Source organism: Ursus maritimus, unplaced genomic scaffold (assembly GCF_017311325.1).
Source record: "Ursus maritimus isolate PB19 unplaced genomic scaffold, ASM1731132v1 scaffold_20, whole genome shotgun sequence".
NCBI lineage: Eukaryota > Metazoa > Chordata > Mammalia > Carnivora > Ursidae > Ursus > Ursus maritimus.
This window is the reverse complement of record NW_024424453.1, coordinates 38811412-38837855: the sequence shown is the minus strand read 5'-3', so window position 1 is coordinate 38837855 and position 26444 is coordinate 38811412. Positions and strand designations below refer to the sequence as shown.

Sequence of the window (26444 nt, the reverse complement as noted above, 5' to 3'; positions counted from 1 at the left end):
TAACCGAAAAAGAATGATTCTGTAAGAATTACACCTGTTTATGCTTCAAATTCCCTTAAAGCATTTCAATTACGTCTCTTTGCTGACAAGTAAATGCATGACCTTAAATACATGCAGCAGGTAGATATATCATGTTGTTGGATGTGTTAATCCACAAATGGGTATATGATATTAAAAAATGAGTAGACAAACCACTATATTCCATTTGCAACAATTTTTGAACTACGCAACAAACTCCGTCTTTTTTCTTTCCTTCCAAAGAAATACTTTCCAAACTCCACAAGAATACCTCAAAGAAATGTTGAAAATTCACCATCAACCTTTCCTATATTTCAATTTTAACAATCATTTGTCCATAATTTAATATCCAGGAAGAATAACATTAACACGCAAACAGTAAAACAAAATCTTTTATGCATTGCTTTTTTTTTTGTTCTTAGTCACCATCTTAACAAAGTAGAAATAATTTTTTTTAAAACCCCACTAACATAGATGCTTCTTGTCAAGAGAATATGAACTATTCCTTACTTATCAAAATAATTGTATGAAATAAAGTCTGAATCACTGTAACAAAATGAAGCACACTTGCATATTTTTCAAGTTGTAAAAGTAATTTATCACCAGGGCATTACTTTATTTTGGATTTCTTATAGTGATAACAGAAAGACTAAATCTTCCATGGCATAATCAAGATTCCTTAAAAGGTAACATAGTGCAGTGGTTAAAAGCACTGACTTGCTGGGTTCAAATGCTGGTTCTGCCACTGACCAGCTAAGTAACCCCGGCTGAATAATTCTTTATTCCGTGCCTCAGCTTTCTCATCTGTAAAATTATAACAGTATCTCTAAGGGATATTTTGAAGATGACATATAGTGATACTTATGTAAGTACAACCCATTACTGATCTGATATTCTTATTTTGCATGCATATACAGCTAAATTAATGACTATAAATGGATACTATGACTAAATTTGATGGAAACAATTTTTAAAAGTAAACTAAAAAAATTTTTAGAATCATTTTAGATTTGCAGAAAAATTGCAAAGACAGTATAGAGAATTCCCATATACCACCCACCCAACAATTTCCCTTATTAACATCTCATGATGTAATAAGCAATTTTTAATGATAGCCCAACAGTGGAAGGACATCTACTCTCAGTAGTAAAACTACACATATAGTTAATTTGTAATTTCAGTAACCTACCTACCAGAACCAAACTTTAAAACTTATAAGTACTGCATTATAATGAGTAAGTGCTAAATTTAATGTTTGGGTAATAGCACTGCAAACACTATAGTAATGTAAGATAATTTATAGTCTCATTAAAAAGGAATAATAAAATGGAAAAGTTATTTTAATGTGTATAATTACTTCTACATATATAGTGAAGTTGCAAATTAAAACATGTAAAGAAGAAAATAAAGCTGGGATATTTAAATTGATATTACTTCATAATTTTAAGATTGAATAAATTTTCCTAATATCATAAAGTAATTAAAGCTACTGAAGGGCAATATGGGTGAATAAATTTTGAAGTGAGAATTTTTAATTAAAGTATTTTCTTACTATTAGAGAATCATATTTACAATAATCAATATAATGCAAGGAAAAATCTTCTAGGTTAATAAAGAAATAGAGGTAAAGCAGTACATCCGTAGAACTGTTCAAAGAGGCTACACATCTGAGGCACACAGCATTAAATGTGGGCATTCACTGTCCACTTTAGTAGCCACTAGTCGTATGTAGAGACTTAAATTTAAATTAGTTAAAATTAAATAAAATTAAAAATTAAATTCTTTGGTTGCACTATTTTTCAAGTACTCAGTACCAACATGTGGTTAGTGGCTACTGTACTGGAAAGTGCACATACAGAACATTTCCACCACTGCAGAAAGTTCTGTTGAATAGTACTGCTTACTCTATACAAGGAACAAATTGACTAATCACACCTTAGTCCTAACCAATAGCCTGAATCTCTTATCCAAACAAGTTCTTTCTATTAAACTTGCAAAAATGAAGCAAAAAAGTAAAAGGAGGTTTATATCTCCTTTTCTGAATGTTTAAGAGAAACAGGAAGAGGTTCTGGCCAATTCTCACAGACGAATGGCCACTAAGAAACGGAAAAATTGCTGAGGTCCTCAAAGCCATTGCTGTACTCACGTGGCAGGGTAGCAGTGGGCTCAGTGGCCAGAAGGACTCCTCTTCAGGGGTACATTTCCTCACTAGGGGAGGGGTCCCCATGTGGGGCCTTCGCACTGGTGGGACCTTCCCCATTATGGGGCTGGGGTTCCTGCCAGTGAAAAATGGGAAATTTCATTGTTAGCCAACTTTGAATCTTTCCCTTTTTGAGATATTAAAAACACTGCTTACTGGATTATTTAGTCAATTCAAAACAGGGTTATATGAGATAAACTCTTAGAATTGATTAACCATGATGAGTGACTGATTCTACCTGCCCCTCAGACTCCCAGGAAACACGACCTGCAGCATTATTGGAACTAGTAGAATCTTACTTGGATCTAGTCACATACTGAGAAGATTAGATTGAACCGGTAATGGTTTTCCCAATCAAGGTTAAAAAACTGTCTTTTAATTATCAGTAATGGGCAGTGGTGAAAAGAGCAAATATAATCAGATGTAACATAAACCTTACAAAGTTCTACAGCTCCTCATTTTCACCTCATCCAAACTTCCAAAATTAGAGTTGAAAACGGGAAGCAAATGTTTGAATTCTATCCACTTACTTCTCCTGACCATTCTGTGACTTGGTATTATTTAATGGTGAAAAATACTCAATAGTGATCAATGGTCTTTGAAATGGTCAAAAGAAACAGGGACCTGCTGAGTTTTTTTTTTTTTTTTCCAAACAAATTTTAAGAAATCCATGTAAGCAGTTTGTGGATATCTAAAAACGTGGCTAACAATAAAAATCCCCCATGAACCCTTTCATTCACAAATGTTTTCTACTTGTTCAAGATGAGCACTTTCATTGTTTTAGTGACAACATACACAATTGTAACAATATTTTTGCTGACATTTCGAGCTCTGTAATCATTACTCTAGATTCCTTCAGTTTAAACTCTTTTTGCCAATGTATTGTGTAATGGCATACCTTTGGGCAGGAAGGTAACGGGCCCAATTCAATAGAACACTATGGACTTTCCTAGAAGATGGGTAATATCACACTTCTAAAAAGCACTGAAAAGACTGGAAAATGTAAGTTTGTGGTGAACTATTGAGAAGATGCAGGAGGAAGTAAACCCAAGGGGTTGAATGACCCGAATGACACTGAATGACACTATTTTCCCACCAGATACCACAGATCCTGGTTCTGCTGGACTTACTTTCCTAATCTTGTGAGTTGCAGCTTTAGCTCCTAATCCCTTATAATTACCTGTGCTGCCAGACAATAATTTAGAGGTCAGGTTATTACAAATTGCACTTCTCTGTCTATACTATACTGAGGATGGGGATGGAGAAAGGAAGCAGCAGCAAGAAAAGATATTTTGTACAAAATTAGACAATACAGGTGAATATAAATTATAAACCTTGAAATTCACAACAGAAATGCATTTCAGATAGTTAGAAGATATTTAGAATCCAACTACTTAATGTCACCTGTTAAGTCTGAATATTTTCCACAAGAAAACTAATATTGTTCTTGATAAGTTTTCTATCAGAATCTGTATGGGAGGCCATGCATAAAAAATATTAATTTAGTAAACTATTCCTAATTGCATTCAAAATCTTAATGATAGTAGGTAAATTAGGTTTTTAGCTGCTGTGGGACAAAGTGACATAAAAATTGAAATTTTGACACAATCAGTGTGAAAAGCAGTTCCAGACTATATGGTCAAACAGAAACACTGCCAAAGATATAAATATGAAGTTCTACATTAAATATCAAAGGTAGGCATGCCTTTCAGGAGCTGACCAAATTTTCTAGGAAGGGGACTGAAATGCTTCATGACTAGAGCTTCATTCTGAAAAGATTATGAGGTCAGTGACCCAGATAGACTCAAATTAAATTCGACTCAATTGTCTATCCAGAAACACCCTAATATTCACAGACAAAAATTTCTTTACAATGGCTTATCCATCAGGAAAAAAAACTGCCTTAAAGAGAATGATTTTTAAAAACAGAAACTTATTCTTCCGAACATTTGTTTAATATTCACTTTGCTATATAATCAAAGTTTTTCTGTAACCTTTCTTTGGAGTCATAAGATTCAAGAACAGAACAGCAATGTCTAAAACTATATATAATGCTCTCTTGCAAATTCTAAGATAAAATTATAAAACATATTACCACAGGACAGCTGAATCTGTCAGATGTGGTGGTGGTGGTAGCTTCCCCCATCCCCAAGGTATCTGGTGGAGAGCGCCTCTCCTCACCACACCTCATATCCAGTGCATGGCTGTTCTGGCTGTTTTGGAACGCCTCTTTCTAATTCACACAAAATGCCATATATGTTAATGGAGGACCTGAAGACAACTGTATAATACCCGATTTCATTCACTGTAAAATTATGATGCGCTATTATTTTATGGACCATTAAGAAAAAAATTGCCAAATTAAGTGATTTCTTAAAACATAAAAATTATTTTATACTTATTGAATGGGCTCTCATGATAAGTACAATGGTGATATATAATAATATCACTGGAGCACAAATAAAAAGACTATGTGAGCAAAAAAAAATTATTACTAAAGCTTCTTCACATTCAGATTTCAAGTATTCTGCATCACTTTTCAGCTCAGAGATGACTTTTTCCCACAAAACACAGTATTGTGTGTCATCAAGAGCATTGTTGATGCAGTGTATTTTGAAATGTTCCTCCACTTCTGCCTCTGGAAATTTCTTCCAAGCTGCTGACTCTTTTTGCAAGCGTTTTTGTGCACAGGCTATAACAACTAACTCACAACAGCTAGCTGGCTAAAAGAAACATACGAGAAATGTTAAAATATGGGGGCGGGGGGAGAAGCTTTCTAGAATTGCTCTGCTCCAGTAATAGTGCTCCTGAAAAGTTAGGGTAAATGCTTCTCTTTCACCTTCTGTCATCCATCCAACAACTCGTTCCTCAAAAAGTAATGATCTCCTAATATATGAGGCAGATACTAAACTAGGGATAGAGCAGTGTACAAAGCAGGTAATGATACTACCCTTAAGGAACTTATGAACAGGTTAGCATTCATTTAAAAACATAGAAAATTTATATAAAACTACAATTATTGTAATATTACATAGAAGAGGCACGTGGTACAAAAATAAGGTATGCTAACCTGACCTTGTCAAGGAGGTCAGATAATATCTAGGCAAAGGGAGGAAAAAGAAATAGGTCAGGCAGAGAAAAGAACAAGTGTAAGGCAGGAGAGACCAAGGAAATTTTTTACATGGATAATTGTACTGGGGAAAGGAAAATTCCAGACTTTTTGAGGACTATCACATCAGAATTCTAAATTATACCAATATTGGGTAATCTGAAATGCTACTATGTTCCTCTGATTACAATGGTTAGAACAGAGCTGAGTAAACCCTTGAAACTTTCTCCCACAACTCTATCTGCAGTCTACATAGTAAATCAAAAGCAACACCTTGTACTGGGAAGAACTGCAGAGATTAGCACCACTGTCAAAGACATAAAGACAGAGGAATGGTGGTCCTTAATCACATCCCCTTTCTATACTTAAAATGACCCTGCAGAAAAAAAAACAGATGATGGATCATTATAAGCTTACACTGGTGGATGTCCCAGTAACAGTTGCCATGTTAAATAAGACATAATACAGCTTCTGGCATGTGGTACTCAGCGATTTATGTAGTGAATGCTTTCTTCTCAGAACCCATCAGTAGGGAGGATCTAAAGCAGATTCCTGGTAGAGACAGACAGGATACTACCCTGGCCCCAGAGCAATGGTAACTCTCTGCATCTCCTCAAAATTTAGTTTGCATGGACCTGGATCATCTTCACATTCCACAGAACGTGATTCTAATCCATTATACTGATGACAACATACTAACTGGATCTGGTGAGCAAGAAATGGAAAGAATCCTGCGTGACCTAATAAAACACACACACCAGACACCTCACGAAAATTAAGAGATACTGTACACTGCTTAGGTTTTTAAGAGGTCTAGGGCTCTGGGGCATGCTGAGAACTTCCTCTCTAAGGTAAAGAACATGTTGCTTCTCTCAACGCATGCTGTTAAGAAAAAGGTAGACCTCTTCGGATTCTGGAGACCACATATTCCATACTTTATAATATTGTTTTGACTTGTTTATCAGAGACTCAGTGTTTCAAGAGTTTCAAGAGTGACCAAGAGCTATAGGAAAGACTTCTGCAGCAGGTCCAGGCTACGATGCATCTATGCCAGTGGACCTGATGGTGCAAGACCTATCCCTGATAAATAAGATGGCTGTGGAGTCTCTGGCAAGTGCCAAAAGAGAAGTCACAATGCAGAACCCTGGGGGTTCTGTGAAAGAAAACAACTGTCTGTTTAAAAAACAGCTCTTGTATGTTATAGGGCCCTAGCAGAATTTTCATCCTAATGATGACAACGACAAATGACCCTGTGACTGGAAGTACTCACTGAGACATAAAGTTAGGTGGGTACGGAAACAACCTGCCATAGGATGGAAATGACTTATTTGGGATTAGGCCCAAGTACGCTCAGAAAGCATGAGTAAACTATATTCACAAGTAACCCAGACTCCCATATGATGAATATCTCTTTCTTTCATGACCAACTGATGGGGGAAAAAAGGAATTCAGAAGTAACCAAAAATGTACTACTGCTACACTGCAGTCTTATTCAGGAGTGGACATAAAAGGGCTGTGGTAAAGGAAGTCTGGCCAGTGAGAACAGCCAGAGCAGTACATCTGGCCATCCATTTCAAATGGAGGGAGAAATGGCCTGAACTAGATACATTTGGACTCATGGGCAGTAGCAAATGGCTTAACTGTTGATCAGGGGCCTAGAACACAACAGTGCAAGACGATATGATAAGGAAATCTGGGAAAGATGGACTAGGCACAAATAAGGTGCATTTTTATATCTCACATTAATGCCCATCAGGAAGCATCCACCAAAATGTCAATATGTGTGTTGTCAAATGTCAACAAAAGGTAGACAGGATGAGTCATTCTATGGCTGTCAGCCAGCCTCCCACTTAGGCCACCAAAGAGTTGACACAATGGGCACATGAATAGAGTAGCTAAGGTGCTTCTGCTCAGCAATGCTGAAAAAAGTTAATGCTATTGCTAAATGCTTTAACCTGCCAGCAAAAGATACTGATGTCAAGCTCTCAATAGGACATAATTACTCAAGACGAGTCAATCACTTGGTATAAGATTGAGTACATGGAAGGGGGCAATGATTTGTTTTTACCAAAATTAATACTGGATATGAGTTTTGTTTCTAGCTCCCAATACTTTTGCTACCACCACTATCCCAAGGTTTATTAAATAAGTGATCCATCAATATGATATCCCACGAAACACTAGTTTAGGCCATGGACCCATTTTATAATAAAGAAACGTGACAGTGGGTACATAACCTTAGAATCCACTGGTCTAACCATGACTCCATCCACAAAGAAACAGCAGGCCCCACAGACAGGTAGAGTAGCCTATTAAAAAGTCAGCTAAAGAGATATCTTAAAGATAACTTCTAATTCCAGAATGTGGTATACACATTGAAGCAATGCTTTCAATGTATGGTCTGTTACCAATAGCAATGCTTTCAATGTATGGTCTGTTACCAATAGCTAGAATACTTAGATGTGGGAACCAAAGGATAAAAGTAGCATTAGCCTCTGTCATCATCATTCCCAGTGACACACTTACAGAATTTGTGTTTCCCATCCATGCAATTTTAGTATTTGCCAAGTTAGAAGTCCTGATTCCCAGGCAGGTTTGGGGAGGTGATTGTTTCATCCAGGGGACACATAAGAATTACATAAATATAAAGTTTGCACTACCTCCTGGTCACTGTGGGCTTCTCATGGCTGTACACCAGTAGAAAAAAGGGAGTCAGGTTACTGTGGGGAATATTCAATACCGATTATCATGAGAAGCAAAGACTATGACTATAAGGTGAGGGAGGGAAAAATATGCCCAGAACCCGGGGGATTTCATCAAAATATTTCTTGGTGCTTCCATGGCTAGTGGTAACAGTAAATGGGAAATTCTAGCATGACTCAACAAGAACGAGGCAACTAAGGGCTCAGACATTTGAGGGAAGAAGTTCTGGGTCACCTCAGCAGGCAAGCAACTCAAATCAGGGAAAAAATTTGCCACTGATGAAGAAAATACAGACTTAGGGTAATAGAAGGAGATGATGAGTATCACAGTTTCAGGCTCACCTGAGGCAGCAGGAACTGCAGCTAGTTTCTCTAATTCTCTTGCCTTAAGTTTTTTGCCACATGATTAAAGCAAGGCTTCACCTTAGAAGGGACTCAGTTACTGACTAAGTTCAATCACCAATCTCAGGGAAGAAGTTAGGCCCTATGTTGTAATATGGAAGCTAGGTGTAATGTAGGGTATGAGTGATCTGAGGGGTAAAAGGGGTATATTACACTGGACACCTTTTCTGTACCACTTTAGACTCTCTAAATCTCACTTGTGTCTTATTTCAGCTGTTTCATCAGTACTAACTTCACAAAGGTATAATCTGACAGTGCCTTGTCTCATGCCTGTGGGCACCTCTTGCCTCTCACTCCAAGGCCTCTCAGTTGACATAGCTTTGGATCCCCACTTGCACATCACCCATTAATGACTGCAGGTGTGGGGAAGTTAATATATGGTAAGGAAAATTCTGACCAACAAGAACTAGTGGAAAAATTCTTCCTCCTTTCTCCTAGCACAATGCACAGTGTTAAGACACAGTTTATATAATTTCACAGGGTATGATCCTACAGGACTGGGCAGTGGACGGCAACTCAATAGCTTATCCATATACTGGCTCTCTCTCCTACCAAACTACATTCTTGTACCTCTACTTCTTGGGATATAGCCCCTAACAAAGTAACAACACATAGCCCTCTGCTTCAGACTCTCCTTTCTGGGGAAGCTAAACTAAGGCAAACCTCAAATTACGTGGTGTTTTTATGATGTCCAGGAGGTTATTCCTCTAGTGCTCAGAGGTGGTAAGTGGTAACCACAGGAAGAGAAGAGATCACTCAGAGAGGGAGACAGAGTGAGAGAAGAGGACCTACGAACTGACCCATGAATGGCCACGAGGAAGGTAATGGTTAGAAAAGAAGACTGCAGATTGGTGGGAAAGGTGGTAGAAAACTAGAAAGTACTGTTATTGCGAGGGAGTTTAGCAAGGCATACAGATAATACACATCTAAGGAGCTGTTGCTGTGTTATTACTAAATTTGGTTAGATCCTGACTGCTGTGCATATTTGATATAATGCATTATCAAAGAAAATTAAATAATATGCAAACAGAAGTGTGGTGGAGGAAGTTTTTTCAAACCATATTCCTCTGAGGGGAAATCCCAGGCAGACTGAGCAAGAGTGGAGTAATCTGTAACCAGTAACCAGACCTCCTCCTCTGTGCCTCCCTGTAGGCAAACCGGTGGTAGCTGCAGACTGAAAAGAGGATGATCTGGTGGCTAAGCTATTAATTTATACAATTTAAGCTTTTAAAGATTTCTTTGGACAAAAAAAGCTCGGATATAAAAAATAAAAGACAAAAGGCTCATAAAACAAGCTTTTGAAAGGATACTGTAGAAAAAACTCAGAAAGCCCAGCACCCTGAGTAAGGCACTTCAGTTTAGTACACTTAAAACTATATTTCATAGCAAGTTTTTCTTCCTTACATTCAGGAACTCATAATAATTCATAAAAATGCTTTATATATCTTTATGAACACTTATGATCAGAAAATGAATCTCCCTTGATAGTTAGAATTTATCACAAGGCTAAAAGGTATGGAATAATGTCATCCTCTGTTATAAGAAGATACATAGTCCTTAATGTTTTTAAAAATTAATTGTATATGTCTATCAGTTACAGAATTGAATTTTTTAAAATTTCGAAATGTTTTGGTATTCTTTGTTTGAACTTCTCTTTTAGTTTATTAATAAGTTCAGTGTAAAAAAAGAATCATTCTGATTTCACTCTGATTTCCTGTCCGTTTCATTCAGTATTCTTAGTCTTACTGAAATTAAGGTTTAATGAATGTAACGATACTCCAGGTTTTATTAAAATACACTTACGTTGTTCTTTCAATTTCTAGACAGGTTTTTTTCTCATAACATGCTTTACATGGACCACATATAAATCTAAAATTATAATTAACAATATAAAAGTCAGGGAACTAAAATCTAAGTTTACAACAATATGAACACTGAGAAGCTTCAATTTAAATCACAAAGCAATGCTTTATAATTACATTCTTTAAGTTCTTAAATAAATATGAAATGTTCTTGAACATAAGTGTCACAGCAATTGTAAATATAAGTGTTTCAAAGGACCCCAGTGGAGAGTTTTATTTTCTGTCACTGCTTTTGGTAATTAAAAAACATGACATATTTTAAATCTTTAGCTCATAATAATGCCTCAAGCATTGTACAGTTAACAACTGCCTTTCAAAAATAATAACATAAAGCAACACTGAATACATTATAACTTCAAAATAAGAAGAATCAATGATACTTATCGGCTATGTTGGGGGACCTGCTCTAGCCACATAAGCATTAGAATCAAGCCGGTGGGATCTTCTAATGAGATATGCTGCTTTAAAGTAACACAATCATTTGTCTCCCTACTGGGAAACAGTGGCATCAAGCTTTCCTTCTCCGATTTTCTGATTCATGCTCAAGAACATGGATGGTATTCCAACAATTCTAATTCGTTGACAGGCAAAACAACTGCCTGCCAACACCAGAGTGGATTTAGTTTTCATTTGATGCTTCAGGATAGCCAACTGATACAATACCAGGTCAAATAACTTCAGAGATTTTAAAGTCGGCCTAAAAACCCCAGCATCTGTACACTAGAGCTCAGTATCCAAATAGTCCATTCTCTCTTTAGAATTCTAAATAAAATGTCAGCAGCAAAGAGTTTTTATTTTATTTTTAAAATTTTTTATTATGTTATGTTAGTCACCATACAGTACATCATTAGTTTTTGATGTAGCGTTCCATGATTCATTGAAGAGTTTTTAAAATAGCCTCTAGGTGTTTCAAATTTCCTATGCTTGTTTCAGCAGACTACTGAACTGCCTAACATTAAGTAAGTCACTGAGGATCTAAATATCCAGCTATACTGCTGGGAATCAACAAGAACCAGTTCTAGGAAGAGTAGGAAAGGAACTTGGGGGGACAAAGTGGTAGGAAATGTTTTCAGAACACTCCCTTCCCCTTTTAAAAAATCTAAGTCAAGCAATAACTCAACTCTTCATGGTTACTTAAAATCTGGAAGCTATTCTACTAAGAGTAAAATTTATTAGTATACAAATCAACTAGACTGAAATGTTTACATTGATCTTTATTTTATCTTTTATCTCAGGATCTTGCCTAATATTAGGCTCTATTTTGCAAAGCTCTGACAGAATCGTTCGGTTGGTATGATCTATGACCACTTCCTAACAAAAAATACAGTTTTCTTTTTAAAAAATTATTACTATTACTATTATTATTTTAAAGTAAGCTCTACCTCCAACATGGGCTTGAACTCACGACCCCAAGATCAAGAGTCATATGCTCTACAGACTGAGCCAGCCAAGTGCCCCAGTTTTCTCTTTCGGTGCTAAAATATTTCTGTTCACAAGGCATGATCCTTGGTTTGTTCATATTCTGAGGTGTAAATGGTATCATAAAGATAATGCAGGTCATTATTTCACATATATTTATTTAAAAAACTATAAGAATTTCTAGTATTAATAAATATAGCTTTTCTGCTTTCACTGGAGGCTCATTCAGATAAAAGGTTGAGATCAGGTAGGTTTCAAGGTCATGGAAGCTTAGACTGTGCAGGTTAAACACAAATTGGACTAATCATTGAGAGAACAATGGTACTTGAGTTATATATCTGGATTGTGGAATGAGGTGGGCAATACAATGCATTTTGGCTGAAAGTATTACTCTACTAAAACACAGTAAAATGAAACTGCACCTTCCCATTTTTAAAAGGTGGTGTCGGGATACCTGGGTGCCTCAGTCAGTTAAATGTCTGACTCTTGATTTCTTTTTTCTTTCTTTCTTTCTTTCTTTCTTTCTTTCTTTCTTTCTTTCTTTCTTTCTTTCTTTCTTTCCTTCCTTCCTTCCTTCTTTTTTTTAAGATTTTTATTTGTTCATTTAACAGAGAGAGAGACAGCCAGTGAAAGAGGGAACACAGACAGGGGGAGTGGGAGAGGAAGAAGCAGGCTCCCAGTGGAAGAGCCTGATATGGGGCTCGATCCCAGAACGCCAGGATCACACCCTGAGCCGAAGGCAGACGCTTAACGACTGAGCCACCCAGGCGTCCCTGACTCTTGATTTCGACTCAGGTCATGATCTCAGGGTTGTGAGATCGAGCCCCAGGTTGGGCTTCATGCTCGGCATGGAGTCTGCTTGAGATTCTCTCTCTCCCTCTCCCTCTGCCCCTCCTTACTGTGCGCGCATGCTCTCTCTAAAATAAATAAATAAATCTTAAAAAAAAAAAAAGGTGGTGTCATGATGGGGGTTCCAAACTGCTTGAGGAGTGAGGTGGAGACAGCTGTTAAGAGGCTAGGATGGAGAATGTTCATTTTTAAGAGTGAGTATAATTCATTCCAGATCTGAGATTCCCTCTCAAAATCTCTAGGGAATTAGAGGCTTTGGGCAGCTAGCCAAACCTAGGACTCACTGAAAATTCTAATTTCATTTCCCAGATCTACCTTAATCCAAACATTTATCCATAGGAATCCCTAGCATAATTTCAGGGTTCAGACTTGGAAGGGAGGGGTGTCTCTGAGTTTGGCAGTATCTCCTGGCACAGTACCTCCTGGCTATGACATACACTCTGTATCCCTTTAGTTCTTAGATTCTTGGCATCTGCCAAGTAACAATATACGATGATGACCAGTCAGTAAGGAATTCAGGTGCATGGCTGCCTTCTGCAGTATACAGGAGGGGACAGAGTCTCCTGTTTTTCCCAGAAGTATCCTATAAAAATAACAGGTTGTTTTTTCTCTTTTTAAAAATCACATAAAAAAACGCAAAACATCATAAATTCAATGTCAAGAAATAGAAATTGATCAACCTACTTGTAAGTGTTATTGAGTACCTATTCCAAATCTCATACTCTACTTGGTGATAAAAATAATCTGACAATCAATTATTCAGGGACAAACCTAATAATATTCATGTTTTCCTTAAAATAAAGACAAAAATAGCTAACCATCATGTGGTATGGTGAGTATTCAAACATGCTTGCAAGAAAATACAAACCTTACAAAAATACTGAGATGTGGTTGTTAGAAAATCTGTAACTATGGTTGTAAATCTGACAATATAAACCTGCAGTCATTCTGAGTCTTTTATGGTTTCAATGTGAGCATAGGTGAAACCAAATATTTCAATTTATGAACTATGTTAAATTTCATCTTTCCATTTACATGTGGGATGGGCTACATGCACAATTATCTAACTTCATAAATATTTCAAGAATATATCAAGTTCGTGATACATAAAATAAAAGGAAAAGGAAAAATTTAATACTTTAAATATTACTCAAGTAAAGAGTACATGACTAAGAGCTGAATGACTACCTGTCACCAACTGCCTATCACTCTGCTATAAAATTTACTTAGTACCAACTAATAAAAGATCACAATTGTATAACTACAAAAAGTGTCTGACACATAAAGTCGAGAAGATTTGCCCCTTTTAATTCAAACCTTTTCATACTTAGATTCAAGGAATTTGTAATACCAGAGAAAAGACAGAAATGTGTTATCTAATTTTAAGTACTACTCTCCTGCCAATCTTTTGTTTAAACCTTCCACAGGCTCCTAAATGTCTACAGAATAAGGCCCATGTTCTAGTTGTGGGACCCTAAATTCTCCATAATTTGGAAGCTCTCACTTCAGTGTCATTTCCTCTTGCTATGGAATGAGGGAACCTACTCTCCCTTCCATGTGAATTCCAGAACCTTTCTAACTCTGTACTTCTACCTGTCTTCTTTCTCTTCTTTCTTTTTCTTTCTCTCTCTCTCTCCCCTTCCCTCCCTCTCTCTCTCTTTCTTCCCAGTCTGGGGCTTGAACTCACAACTCCAAGATCAAGAGTCACATGCTTTACCAACTACGCCAGCTAGGCGCCCTTCTACCTATGTTCTTTCTGAAGCCTGCATGGAACACTTTTCTTGCTTCTTTCTACTCATTCAAGTCCCATCTGAATCAATATTAGATGCTTTTAGGGAACATATAGATTCATGTTTGTGCTCCCACAATCTTAGCACAGAGACTGACTGGCATGAAATGATGTTCTTTAAATTTCTGTTGAATTAAATAGACTATAGCCAACTTAAGTCCCCAGTAATAGTCTGTCCCCCATTGCTCCAACTGGACCATTTCGGCAACTGATCTTTGGAGTCACTGTGTTTATACTGCATCCACTGTCCATGCTGACAGTTAAACTTGTTGATTTCATGGCATGTCTCTGAGTTTTTCTTATATTGATCAACTATAGCATTTATGGGTTATACTACTTCTTTTGCCCTTAATGATAATGATGATGATTAGAAATGGACTGTGTTTACTAAGTGTTCACTACATGCCATGAACTCTTACAATTGTAATTAGCACTTTACATGTACAGTTGCACTTGGCTCTCAAAACAACCCAGTCTATCATAATATTCCCATTTTGTAGATTACTAAACTATGGCACAGAGAAATTAAATATCTTGGAAAAATCACACAGGTAGTAAGAGGATGACCTGGGAGCCACTATGCATGAATAGTCATAAGGGTCAGTTTTAAGTAGAATGGTCAAAGAGGTCCTCTCCTTATAGATAACACTTGGGAAGAGACCTGAAAGAGAAAGAGCCAGACATGAAGGAAGAGTGCTTCAGGGCAAGTAATAGCAAGGAGAAATGCCTCAAGATGGCGTAGTGGATAAGTAGAAATAAGTCCAGCGTTGGTTCAAGCCAAGTGGAGAGGAAAATCGCAGAAGATGAGGCTGCAAAGGTAGACAGAGGCCAGCTCATGGATAGCCTGTGGGTCTGAATAAGAAGTTCCATGTGTCCTGACTTACTTTAACATTTTACAGTCCTTATTTCTTACTCTCCATAGCAAGAGCCTCAATGGCAGAAACCATCCCTTGTTTTTTTCACATCTCTTGCAGCAGCCAGCCCAAAGTATTATGTGAAGTACCCTGTAAAGAATCACCCAACTGAGATAAAGAATGGGGTATGTGTCACCACGTGCAGGAGTGGCTGAAAAGATCTAATGCAGGAGAAGCAACTGGAGAAACAGGGCATTCCAGACTTGTGGTATACAGTTGCATGACTGTGGAGGGAAAGTCAAAAAGTTCTTGTAACAACATAGAATATAGAGAAATGATTTTGTTTTGGGAAGGGGAGTTAGAGCTCTTGAAAGAAAAAAATTTCTGTGTAAGGAAGAAAACACTAAATCATGATACAATTACGACTTACACTCAGATTTCCTTTAAAAGGAAAACAAGTTCTCAAATTCTTTCCCAAATGAGAGTGCTCCAGTTTTTGTATGAGAATAAACAGATACTACAACATGTGAATTCATAAGAAAACAAGACTAAGAAATGCCCAGAGAAAAGGAAAAGTACTTAGCTACTTATAAAATGTTAACATGTGATCCTAGCAAGGGGAAGACATACCACTGAACAGTGGAATGAATATGGTCACTGAAATCAGAAAGTCCACAATTAGAATCCCATTTTAGTCACTGTTGGGGTAAGACCTAAACTTAAAGTTCAAAGTTATGCGATGCTTTGACATCTGGTAAAATCAGGAAGGCCTTGAATAGCCTAACCATAAGTTGCCCTTTCCACTCTGCTTCTGTGAATAAGGGCCGGTAACACTCCTTATCAAAGGGCTCAGGTGTAGTTTCTGCTTATCCCTAAGGAGCAGGTTTCAGTTCCCTGTCAGTTTGCAGAATTATTCATAACAGCCAATCACATTGTTCTGTGGAAACCAGGGGAGACACCATTCTCTTAATACTATAAAGCCTGCCTCTCACAGCCTCTGGTTGCTCACTCTATTTACAAGTGCAATTCCCATGTGACCTGCATGGACTGCAGAGTCTTCCTCCCTGAAGCTGTGAGTATATGTGTCTAATAAACAGCTGCCAATCTCATCTGACAAGTATCGGGTGTTGTGCGTTCAACCATCCCCACAACCCTGTCAGGAATCTTTTCCTCATCGAAGGGATGAAGAGGTGATCAAAACAGCCACTTACTGGATGTGCGACTGGGGCCTTAGGCCAAGCCACTAAACGTTCATCTCCAAGCTTTTTATTTTGTAAAATAGGATTAACAATATTTACCTTGAAGCTCATTGTGAGCACTGTGTCTAACAGCTATTATTGTGAATACTGTGTCTAGCAGTGCAGTGCTAGACCCATAGGTGATTCTAATGCCATCCCCACCCCATCACCTTCTCTGTACCCCCATGACTCTTCCTATGGATTTAAAATTTGGAAGTTAAAATTAATAACAAGTGATTTAAAACTAATAGATGGCGATATAAATGACAGATTGGCCAGATTTGGTTTAAAAGCAATCTGGCTTATTTATTAGAAATAACATTTCAATTCCAGCTACCACAAAAAGAACTACAAAGAGAATTTTTCAAGTTTTTGGCAAATAATGAAAGTCGACATGAAACCAAGAATGCTTTCAAGATACTGAATAGTAGGTTCAATTGTGTTTTGCAAATCTTGATATGCAAATAATGCAGTAAAATTTAGTGATAAAAGGCCTTTTAATAAGCTAACATTCTGTATGCAAATGCTTTATTTTAAAGCAAATGAAAAAAATTGGTTGTTTCAGATAAGAGACAGGGGAAAAGTACAGCTAATAAAGCTTTACCTTGGGAGAACTTCCTTTTCTTCAGAGTTTTCTTCTTTATCACATCTCAATGTGTGTAAACACACACCCCAGTGTACCCATGTTTCCTAAATTCAGTAGTACACCCTTATGCCTTTTGATTTTTATGTAATTACATAATTTATACAAGTTTGCATATTTATGTATTTGGAGAGGAGGAAGATTATAAAATATATATCTTATATACATTCATACTAAAATGAAATTTTAGAATTGTAATAAAAGAGTGGGGGATGAGACACAGGATACTGGAGACCCTTTTGGACACACATGGGGTGATCATTTTGGAGTATGTTTTTTGTACAAAGAATTTTCTGACTTTATATTTTGGCTAGTTTAGTAGAGCTGATGCACAATTATCTCATTTGGGGGATGCAAACTTTATTCTCTTCAGAATTCTAATTTGATATTGAAATATTACTTATTATTCTAAAGTCTGAGATAAACCATAATTTAGGTTATGTTGCTCGGTAAGCAACTGAATGCCATATTGAGACATTTTTTAATGTACCTTTTAAACATAGCTCCTTGGCTACCACATTCAATAAATATTTAAGCATGAGCTTAAAGTGGATTACTGTTAGCATGTTTTAAGAAAATTGCACAGTGATAAAGCTTGTAATAAAAATAAGCAGGACACCCACTGCTCTTACACTATAGTTAAGTGTATTAGCTGGTCTCCAAAGCATTAACTTTTACTCAAACAGCAGCAGTATTCTGTCCAATCTATTAGCTTCAGACAGTGCATACTAGCTGCAGGCTATTGGAAATCTTTATGTTTGTATGCTTAAAGAAAATGGCTTTCACAATATTATAAATAGTTAAATATAACACTGAGGATTTATCTTAAACACAAATGAGGGAAAAAAAGAAAAATTTCGTTTACTCTTACAAACAAGGGAGCTTAAAAAATTTAACATTGTAGTCTATATGTATTTCCACACTTAAGATTTTGAAAAAAAAAAAGCAAAACATGATTTGCTATGATTAACTTTTCTTAAGGGATATAAATTTATAAAAAGAGACCACCAATGGGCCAGATTTTTTACTTACTCTCATTCTGTCAAGTCTATTTTTCCCCTGAGCCAAATAGTTTGGGAGTATTAACCAAATACATAACTTAGCTCAGTATTTAATTTTTTTTTAAAGCCATGAAGACGAGCCAATTTCTTGATTCCTTAAAATTTCAAGGTATTTTCAACATTCAGAGATCACATATTGTGGTTAATTACAGCCAATAAGCTGTCATCAGCCTATATATAGGTTCGATCAATTTGTTTTCAAATTTTTTTAAACAACCAATTTACAGTGTCAAACAATGCTAAAAAATCAAATGCATTTACTGTTGACATTAGTCCAGATCATTCATTTACATTAAAACAGTTTTAAAAAACCATACATCAAATAGGACTCCCGCTTCACATATGATAGGATTCAATCAGCTGATTTTCACCAGTTTTTCTTTTTTTTAAGGTATAAACTCACAATGTTTTGTTTACTGTTATAAAGCTAGACTAGTTCTTTATAGAAGAGTAAATCAACAATAAAGTATTTTAGGTGCAGGTATACTCGTGAGAATGCAATTTTGTTTGGTACACTGCAGAATCTCAGGTGCCTGGAACAGTGCCTGGCATATAGGAAATGACACTCAATAATTACTTGTTGAAAGAATAACATGTAGGAACAAGTCCTTTTAATTTTTTTAAAAAACATTTTATTTATTTGAGAGAACGAGAGAGCTAGAGCATGAATTGGGGGAGGGACAGAGGGAGAAACAGATTCCCTGCTGAGTGGGGAGCCTGATGCAGGGCTCGATCCCAAGACCCCAAGATCATGACCTGAGCCAAAGGCAGATGCTTAACCGACTGAGCCGCCCAGGCGCCCCAGGTACAAGTCTTCTACCAAAAAGTTGTCTTTATTTTTTTGCTTCCATTAACATCACATAAACATTGAATATATATGAGTATAGGAATAGAGTACCTGTTAAAAGACATCAAAAGCTGAAAATGTCATGTTTAATATTTTCAGTTAAGCATATTTAAGAATCTTTTTATCATGATAGCAAACAAATGTCTATTTTTATAGGATCACACATTTATTAATTTCATTATGAACTTCAAGAAAAAAGCAGAAATCTATATGTTACTGCTATCTGGAAATGAATATATATTAATCCAAATGAATATATGTAAACATATCCCTATAGGGTTGGGGTGGGAAGACTTTTTAAAGTATTTAAGTCAACCTTAATTGAATATGAAATATTCAAAATTGAGAAAACTACTACTACAGTGGGACATAACAGGAAGCACTATACTCAAGTATTAAACTTGTTGGAAAAAGAAAGAGAAAAAAGAGAGCATATTAGGGTTGTAGAGGTTTACAGTGGCAATTTGTCAACAAAACGGTGTAAGTGGTACACTGCTACATGCAGTTACATGATAAAAGTCTTCTAAATACTATAAATAATCTCTTCAGATGTAAAAAAATATGCTTAAAGTCTAATGCCATATTCATTTTTAGAGATTTGAGTTTAAATGATAGAATTATTTGTTACAGTTTTTGGCTTTTTCTTTTATTCCACTTCTTAACTATTAAACATGAAGAGTGTTCATTCAAATAAACAGTAATTTGCACTTTATGGCACTTTTCAGCCCACAATCTTAAAGCATTAATTAATTAAGAAAAACTATTTCTCCTAAATTAGGGTAATCACAGAATTGAGAAAGGCAAAGACTGTTGCTTTTATTTCTCTACATACACTATTTTGACATTTGAAACTGCTTGTGATGAAATTACTGTATTTGATAAAACAAGAAATACTTTACAGAAATTACTGAAAAGCTGATTTTTGGGTATCGCCGCAGAACATTTATCCAAATCTTCTGGACTGAAACTTATACATTACCATATGATAATGATTAGTAGGGGTTACCTGTGTGTTTTTCAGTTATCAGATTTAAAGATGGTTTACATGAATTATTTGCTGGAGCTTAATTAGTAATGTACATCATCTTCTTCTGATTACTATTTATCAGCCTGAACTGCAGTATGTGGGCCAAGCTGGCCACATTCTTACTGAAAATATTTTGAATTAATCCCCAATAGTTCAGGCTCTGGTAAAACAGTTTCTCTTGAGGGCAGCTCTTGTTATGAAGGACAGGATATTCTGGAGCATTTCAAATGGTTCTTTTCCTCTTCCCCTGCCAGAAGCAGAAGGGGTTTGCTGTGAGAACCTAGTCAAGCTCCTGGAGGTAAAACTGCGAAAGTGTACAGACCCCCTTTGACTGGCCCCCACTGGAGTTTTTAACTCAGACTTGTCCATTCTGAACCTCTAGAAATTCAGAGATTATAGTTTAGGTTCTCCTACTCCAGTACTGGTACCCACAGAAATTTCTACTTTAGTAAGTTGTGATTCTCTGTATTCACCCATCTGTTACTCCAGTTTTGGGGACAATGGTTTGCCCTGTGACCTCACTTTTCTGACAGATCTAAGGACATTATTGATTTTTCAGTTTCTTCAGCTTTTTGTTAGGACAGAGTGACAACTTACAAGCCCCTTACGTGCTGGACCAGAAACTGGAAGTCTCTTCATTTTTTAAATTATGAAGTTTAGAGACCAATGGGATTTTAGATACTATCTTGCTGAATGACCTCTTTACAAAGACAAGAAAGCATGGAGAGAGTAAAGTTAAATGGCTTGCCCAAGTACCAAGGGCTACATACCCAGAGCTATTTAAAGTCATCAGAACTTGGCTAGACCCCAGTGTTCCTTACTTCTTACCTGTAATTAAAAAGCAGCTCTGTTGTGTTTTTTTTTTTTTTAAGATTTTATTTATTTATTTATTTATTTGACAGAGAGAGCGCGCGAGAGAGAGAAAGTGAGTGCGCATGCACAGGGAGAGGGGCAGAGGGAGAGGAAGAAGCAGGTTCCCCACTGAGCAGGGAGCCTGATGTAGGGCTCAGTCCCAGGGTCCTGGGATCATGACCTGAGCTGAAGGCAGAAGCCCAACCGACTGAGCCACCTAGGTGCCCCGTAAAAAGCAGCTGCTTTAATAGTATTGTAGTTAAATTAAAAAGGGGGGGGGGAGAATCCTTACATATAGAGACATGTACTGAAATATTTACAAGGAATAATATGATGTCTGGGATTTGCTTTGAAATCTGAAGTGAGATGGGGGTTGTTAGTGGGATAGTTAAAACATGAATGGTCATGTGTTCATAAATATGATGAGAAAATAGAGTTCATTATAATAATCTACTTTTCACAGTCAATGGTAATTTTTCACAGTGAATGGTAAATACATAGTAAAACTAGAAAAGAATGAAACGAATGTTTATTTTGACTTAAATTATCCTTTCATACAGCTAAAAGAATTGATGCTATTATTAGAAGGCTTGTACGTAAACATGCATCTAAAGTTGATACCAACTCAAAAATTACTTGGCTTAATACATCTACCAAATCATAAAGGTAAAATAAACTGTACCATTTATAAATCAAATTGCTTTATTTATATAAAATTTAGTCATACTTCTCTAAACTTCTCCATCATTTTAATATCTTATAGCTATCAGAATACCTTAGCCCCAGCTGAGATCAAACTGACACAATACTTAGATATGAATCTCTTACACAATACATTAACTCAATTTGCTTTTTCATTCACAAATGAAATATTCTGCCTGCTGTAGAGGAATTTTCATTAATGGTACAATTTGCACAAGGGAGTAAAAGAAATGCTCATAAATCGAAGCAATAGAATTAAATTTTCTATATTTTACTCTTATAAACCAGAAAAAAAATCATCAAGTTTAGTTATCAATTAAGGCAAATAGAGGAAAATCAAAGGTATTCAAGTCTATTAATATCTGCTCTCCAATAAGGAAGGCTACCTAATCCCCTATTAGAAGAGATATCTCAGTTGACTACTTCTTTAGTGCCTGCTTGTAGATAAACGAATTCAGTTAGGAAATCATTTGTACCTTAATATGATAACGGGAAGCCTTTGCTATCTTTTCATTAATATTATATTACAAATTATGTAGTTTCTGCTTTATTTCTTAGACATAACTGGTTGAATATAGAAAAGAAGCTCCTTAAAGATTTATGTCTTATTTAATTTGGCATTTTCTGTAGAGCTTGGCACAATAAGTAACTACTGAATTAAATAAGATTATCAAACAGTACTTATCTTTCCAAATTGGGGAAGAAAAGTTTGAAGGAAAACTCTTAAAATATCCACTCACTCTCAGCACTCTCAAAATTCTCAGTAGTATGCCACTATTCAAGAGGTCAACCAACCAGACTCAGTAACTAAGTCAGGCAAAACGAGCCTTCCTGAGCATATGAATTGAAGGAGGGTGTGGGGATTCTGTTTTCAGTATTGCGCTGCTAAGGCATGGTCTTCCTCAGAGACAGGTAGCACTAGCCCAATGTACTTCTGATCTTAAGATTCAAGAGATGTAGGATTTATGACCATACAGTATCTCACTGATAACATTCATGAGTATACTAATAAAAACTTCATACATTTTGCAAAATCATGATTGCCCATATTCCAGTTTAAGGTATGTGTTTTCAGCACCTGGTACCTATTACAATAACTGGTTTAGAAATGAATAAATATACTGGCCATGCAAGCACTATACAGATTATAGTTTTAGTCTGTTATAAAGTAATTAAAAGCAGTTATAAGTAAAAGAAAACCAAGAACTTTTGTCTAAGCTGGCAATATATTAACTATCATCCTGATAAGAGATAAACAATAGTTAACCATTAAAACAAGTTATGACAGAAATAGAGATACACTGTCATATTAAATCTTGAGAAAATGTTATATATATTGGAAAAGAAAAATGAAATAGTAGGGTTCTATTTTCATATCCTTACTATAAGATAAATAATAATGAAAATGTGAGACAATTCCAGTGAAGGACTTTTTTTAAAAAAAAATCACCTTTAGTTCACTTCATAATGCATTGCTAATGTACTGCACCTCCAAGATACCAGTTGGAATAAACTGGCTTTACTGAAGCACTAGCTATAAAACTGTTCTATATGCAATTAGGTGAAAAAAACTAACAGTTTCAGAGACTTGAAAGCTTTGACTTTGAATGTTGTGATTCCTTAAAACAGAAGGGATCTTTTAAACAAGAATTGCAAAACAAAAGAATCTTCATCATATATTATAAGTAGACACAAAGAGAAAAACCAGCCTTTAAGAAGGTACTGACTTGCCTAGCATGGGAGGGTATTCACTCACTTCCGAACAGAAGGGCTGGCATTTGTAGAAAAGCTAAACAGGGATCTAGAACTTGGTGATTCAAGAATCTCAGGATAGGAAGAACTTGAAATGTCATCTTGTCTGAAACCTACATTTTACCTTCCTGACTACTCATCATCTACCAATGGCTTGAACGCTACCTTCTAGAAAGAGATTTTCCAATCATACAGCCTGTATTATTTCTAGTCTGCTCTGTTAACTGCTTAAGTTGAGTAAAAATCTGTCTTCTTAACAGTTTTTACCCACTGGTCCCTCTTCTGATTTCTGGAAAGAGAATAAGCCATCTCTCTCTGTTCCTTCTCTATGTCAAACAATCCTGGCTGCCTCAAAGACTTACTCTTTCTTTATTCCTATATAGGGATGAGGTCCTGGCAGATCCCCTTGCAGGGGTCACAAGCTAATAACTGAAGAAGACCTCGTCTTCAGGCATGCTTATTTACCTGCTCAGTATTTTAAAAATTTTATAAAATGCACGGATTCTTGGATTCTCTTGAAAAATGGTAGATCTGGCAACACTGGATTGGTGACACTGAACTGCAGCTGAGTAGTGGCAACAGAGATGGGAATTCAATTCCAGTAAACCACTGTCTCCCCACCATTCAAGTGTCATCTCTCAGAAAGAATCTACCTATCAATTTTACCTAAAACGGTCGCTTAGGGATGCCTGCATGGCTCAGTCAGTTAAGCGTCTGCCTTCAGCTCAGGTCACGATCCCAGGGTCCTGGGATTGGTCCCCCTGGGATTGGCTGGACCAGTCCCAGGGGGATTGCTCAGTGGGGAGCCTGCTTCTCCCTCTGCCTGCTCTGCCTGCCGCTCCCCCTGCTGATATGTGCTCTCTCTCTCTAACGAATAAATAAAATCTTTAAAAAGAAATAAATAAATGGCCATTTATTTTACCCACCATCCCAATCTTTTGTCAATGTTCCTCTTAAGTATCTAAGAAAATTATCTATTTAAAAAATATTTCTGTGGCGCCTGGGTGGCTCAGTCCGCTAAGCGTCTGCCTCCAGCTCAGGTCATGAACCCAGGTTCCTGGGATCGAGTCCTGCATCAGGCTCCCTGCTCAGTGGGAGTCTGCTCCTCCCTCTCCCTTTGCCCCTTCCCGGCTTGCACTCTCCCTCACTCACGCTCTTTCTCAAATAAATAAATAAATAAATAAAATCTTTAAAAAAAAATTCTTAACCTACTATTCTAGAGCAATCTGATCAATATCAAATACCAACTTCTTAACTCCCTTGATTTGGAATACATATATAATTTTTAAAATTATTCATTTACTCACTCAATATCACATAACATCTAATTGGTTATTTTTGGCACCACCATTAATATTCTGACTTACTGATCAACAAATCTCCTGCTATCATGATACCACATTTCTCTCATTCAGTAACTGTGCCACTACTTCAAAAAGCCAAACTTGGTGTCTTCCATTTATTCCTGTTAAGATCATCTTTCGTATCAGCATAAGAGCATCTCTTAAGCCAGGTAATGCTAGACTGTAACAGATATCAGTCATTACCTAATTATGTAACAGTTTATGTCTACCATGATCGTGTACTAAAATATTTCCTGTTGCATTTGTTTAAGTGATCTAAGAATCTGTAATTCTCAGATCATTTAGCTGACCTCCAAGCTAACAGAGCGACACCTACATAACAATCCTTATGAGGTGTTTAAACACTTCTAGTTCACACAAATAAGGTAGGTCATGTCCCTTGAGAAAAATTTTAACTTTCAGAAAAGTTACCCTGGGACGCCTGGGTGGTGCAGTCAATTACGTGTCCCACTCTTGGTTTTAGCTCAGGTCGTGATCTCTGGGTCATGATATATAGTCCCATGTTGGACTCTGTGCACAGCCCAGAGTCTGCCTAAGACTTCCTCTCCCGCTGCCCTTCCCCACCTCTCTCTCTCACACACACACATAAACAAATCTTTCCCCCCAAAAGTTATCCTTAATACTAAAACTCAAATCTTGCTTCCCATAACTTTTGCCCTTACTCATTTGAAAGTAAAAGGAATAAGGATGCTACTACCTCTTCTACATGATCCGCATGACCTTCTTTTCATATGTCAAAAGACAGTCATTATCATCCTCAGGGTTACTCTGTTCCTGACTAGGCAAGCCCTAGTCTGGGATTTTTTAGGCCTAATCAGAAAGGCAGAAAAATATTCATGCAAAGACTACTCTTATCCTGGAGAGAAGAGGAGTTTATGGAGAAGACTTCATAGAAGAAGCAGGTTTTCACTAAACTATAAGTATATATATCCACAGATATATCATGATTCAACACTTAGGGAATATTCTTGCCTCTTTTCAAGTACTTCTGGTGTAGATGGTGAAGAATATTGTAGATGCATGTCTTGGAAGTTACAACTATGAACATCATTTGTCCCTACATGACAGATAAAAGGGAAAGTCATTGATAGATTATGTGTCATTGTTAATTAGAAGTGCCTATCTCCTGTATATTCTCTAGTACTTTAAATTACTTTAGGTTTCATGTCCAACAGTCATAAAAGAACCTCATTTGGACTCTAAATTATTTATACATACACCTTAAGAACATGATACAACTAGAGGACTGTCAATTAAAATTATTTTTCTAAATCACTGAATTTAAATATCTAAAAATAGAGGGGCCCCTGGGTGGCTCAGCTGTTAAGCGTCTGCCTTCAGCTCAGGTCATGATCCCAGTGTCCTGGGACCGAGCCCCACATCGGGCTCCCTGCTCCGTTGGGAGCCTGCTTCTCCCTCTCACACTCCCCCTTGCTTGTGTTCCCTCTCTTGCTGTCTCTCTCTCTGTCTGTCAAATAAATAAATAAATAAATAAATAAATAAATAAATAAAATCTTTTTAAAAAATCTAAAGATAGAAAAATGGTTAAATAAATTATAATACATTCATACAGTAGAATAATATGAAGTCATTAAAAAGTATATATTTGAAGATTCTTTAATGGTATAGGGAAATACTCAGTGAAAAAGTAAAATACAAAATTAATTTATCCCAATTTTTATGAAAATCACACATATACACACACAGTATAGAAACCTGGAAAGATACCAACATGTTGATATCGATCATCTCTG

General features: G+C 36.5%; 1 protein-coding gene across 3 annotated transcripts in view; it reads right to left on the bottom strand.

Annotated features, from left to right (window-relative positions):
• LOC103679676 (ubiquitin-conjugating enzyme E2 E2) overlaps window positions 1-26444 on the bottom strand; it is a 350872-nt gene that overhangs the window by 125365 nt on the left and 199063 nt on the right. Inside the window, exon 4 of one of the 3 annotated variants that reach the window (XM_040636865.1) lies at window positions 2165-2294. The exons of the other annotated variants lie outside the window; for them this stretch is intronic. Coding sequence (XP_040492799.1) covers window positions 2165-2294 — 130 coding nt within the window. The remainder of the gene's footprint in view (window positions 1-2164; window positions 2295-26444) is intronic. 3 annotated transcript variants of the gene reach the window in all.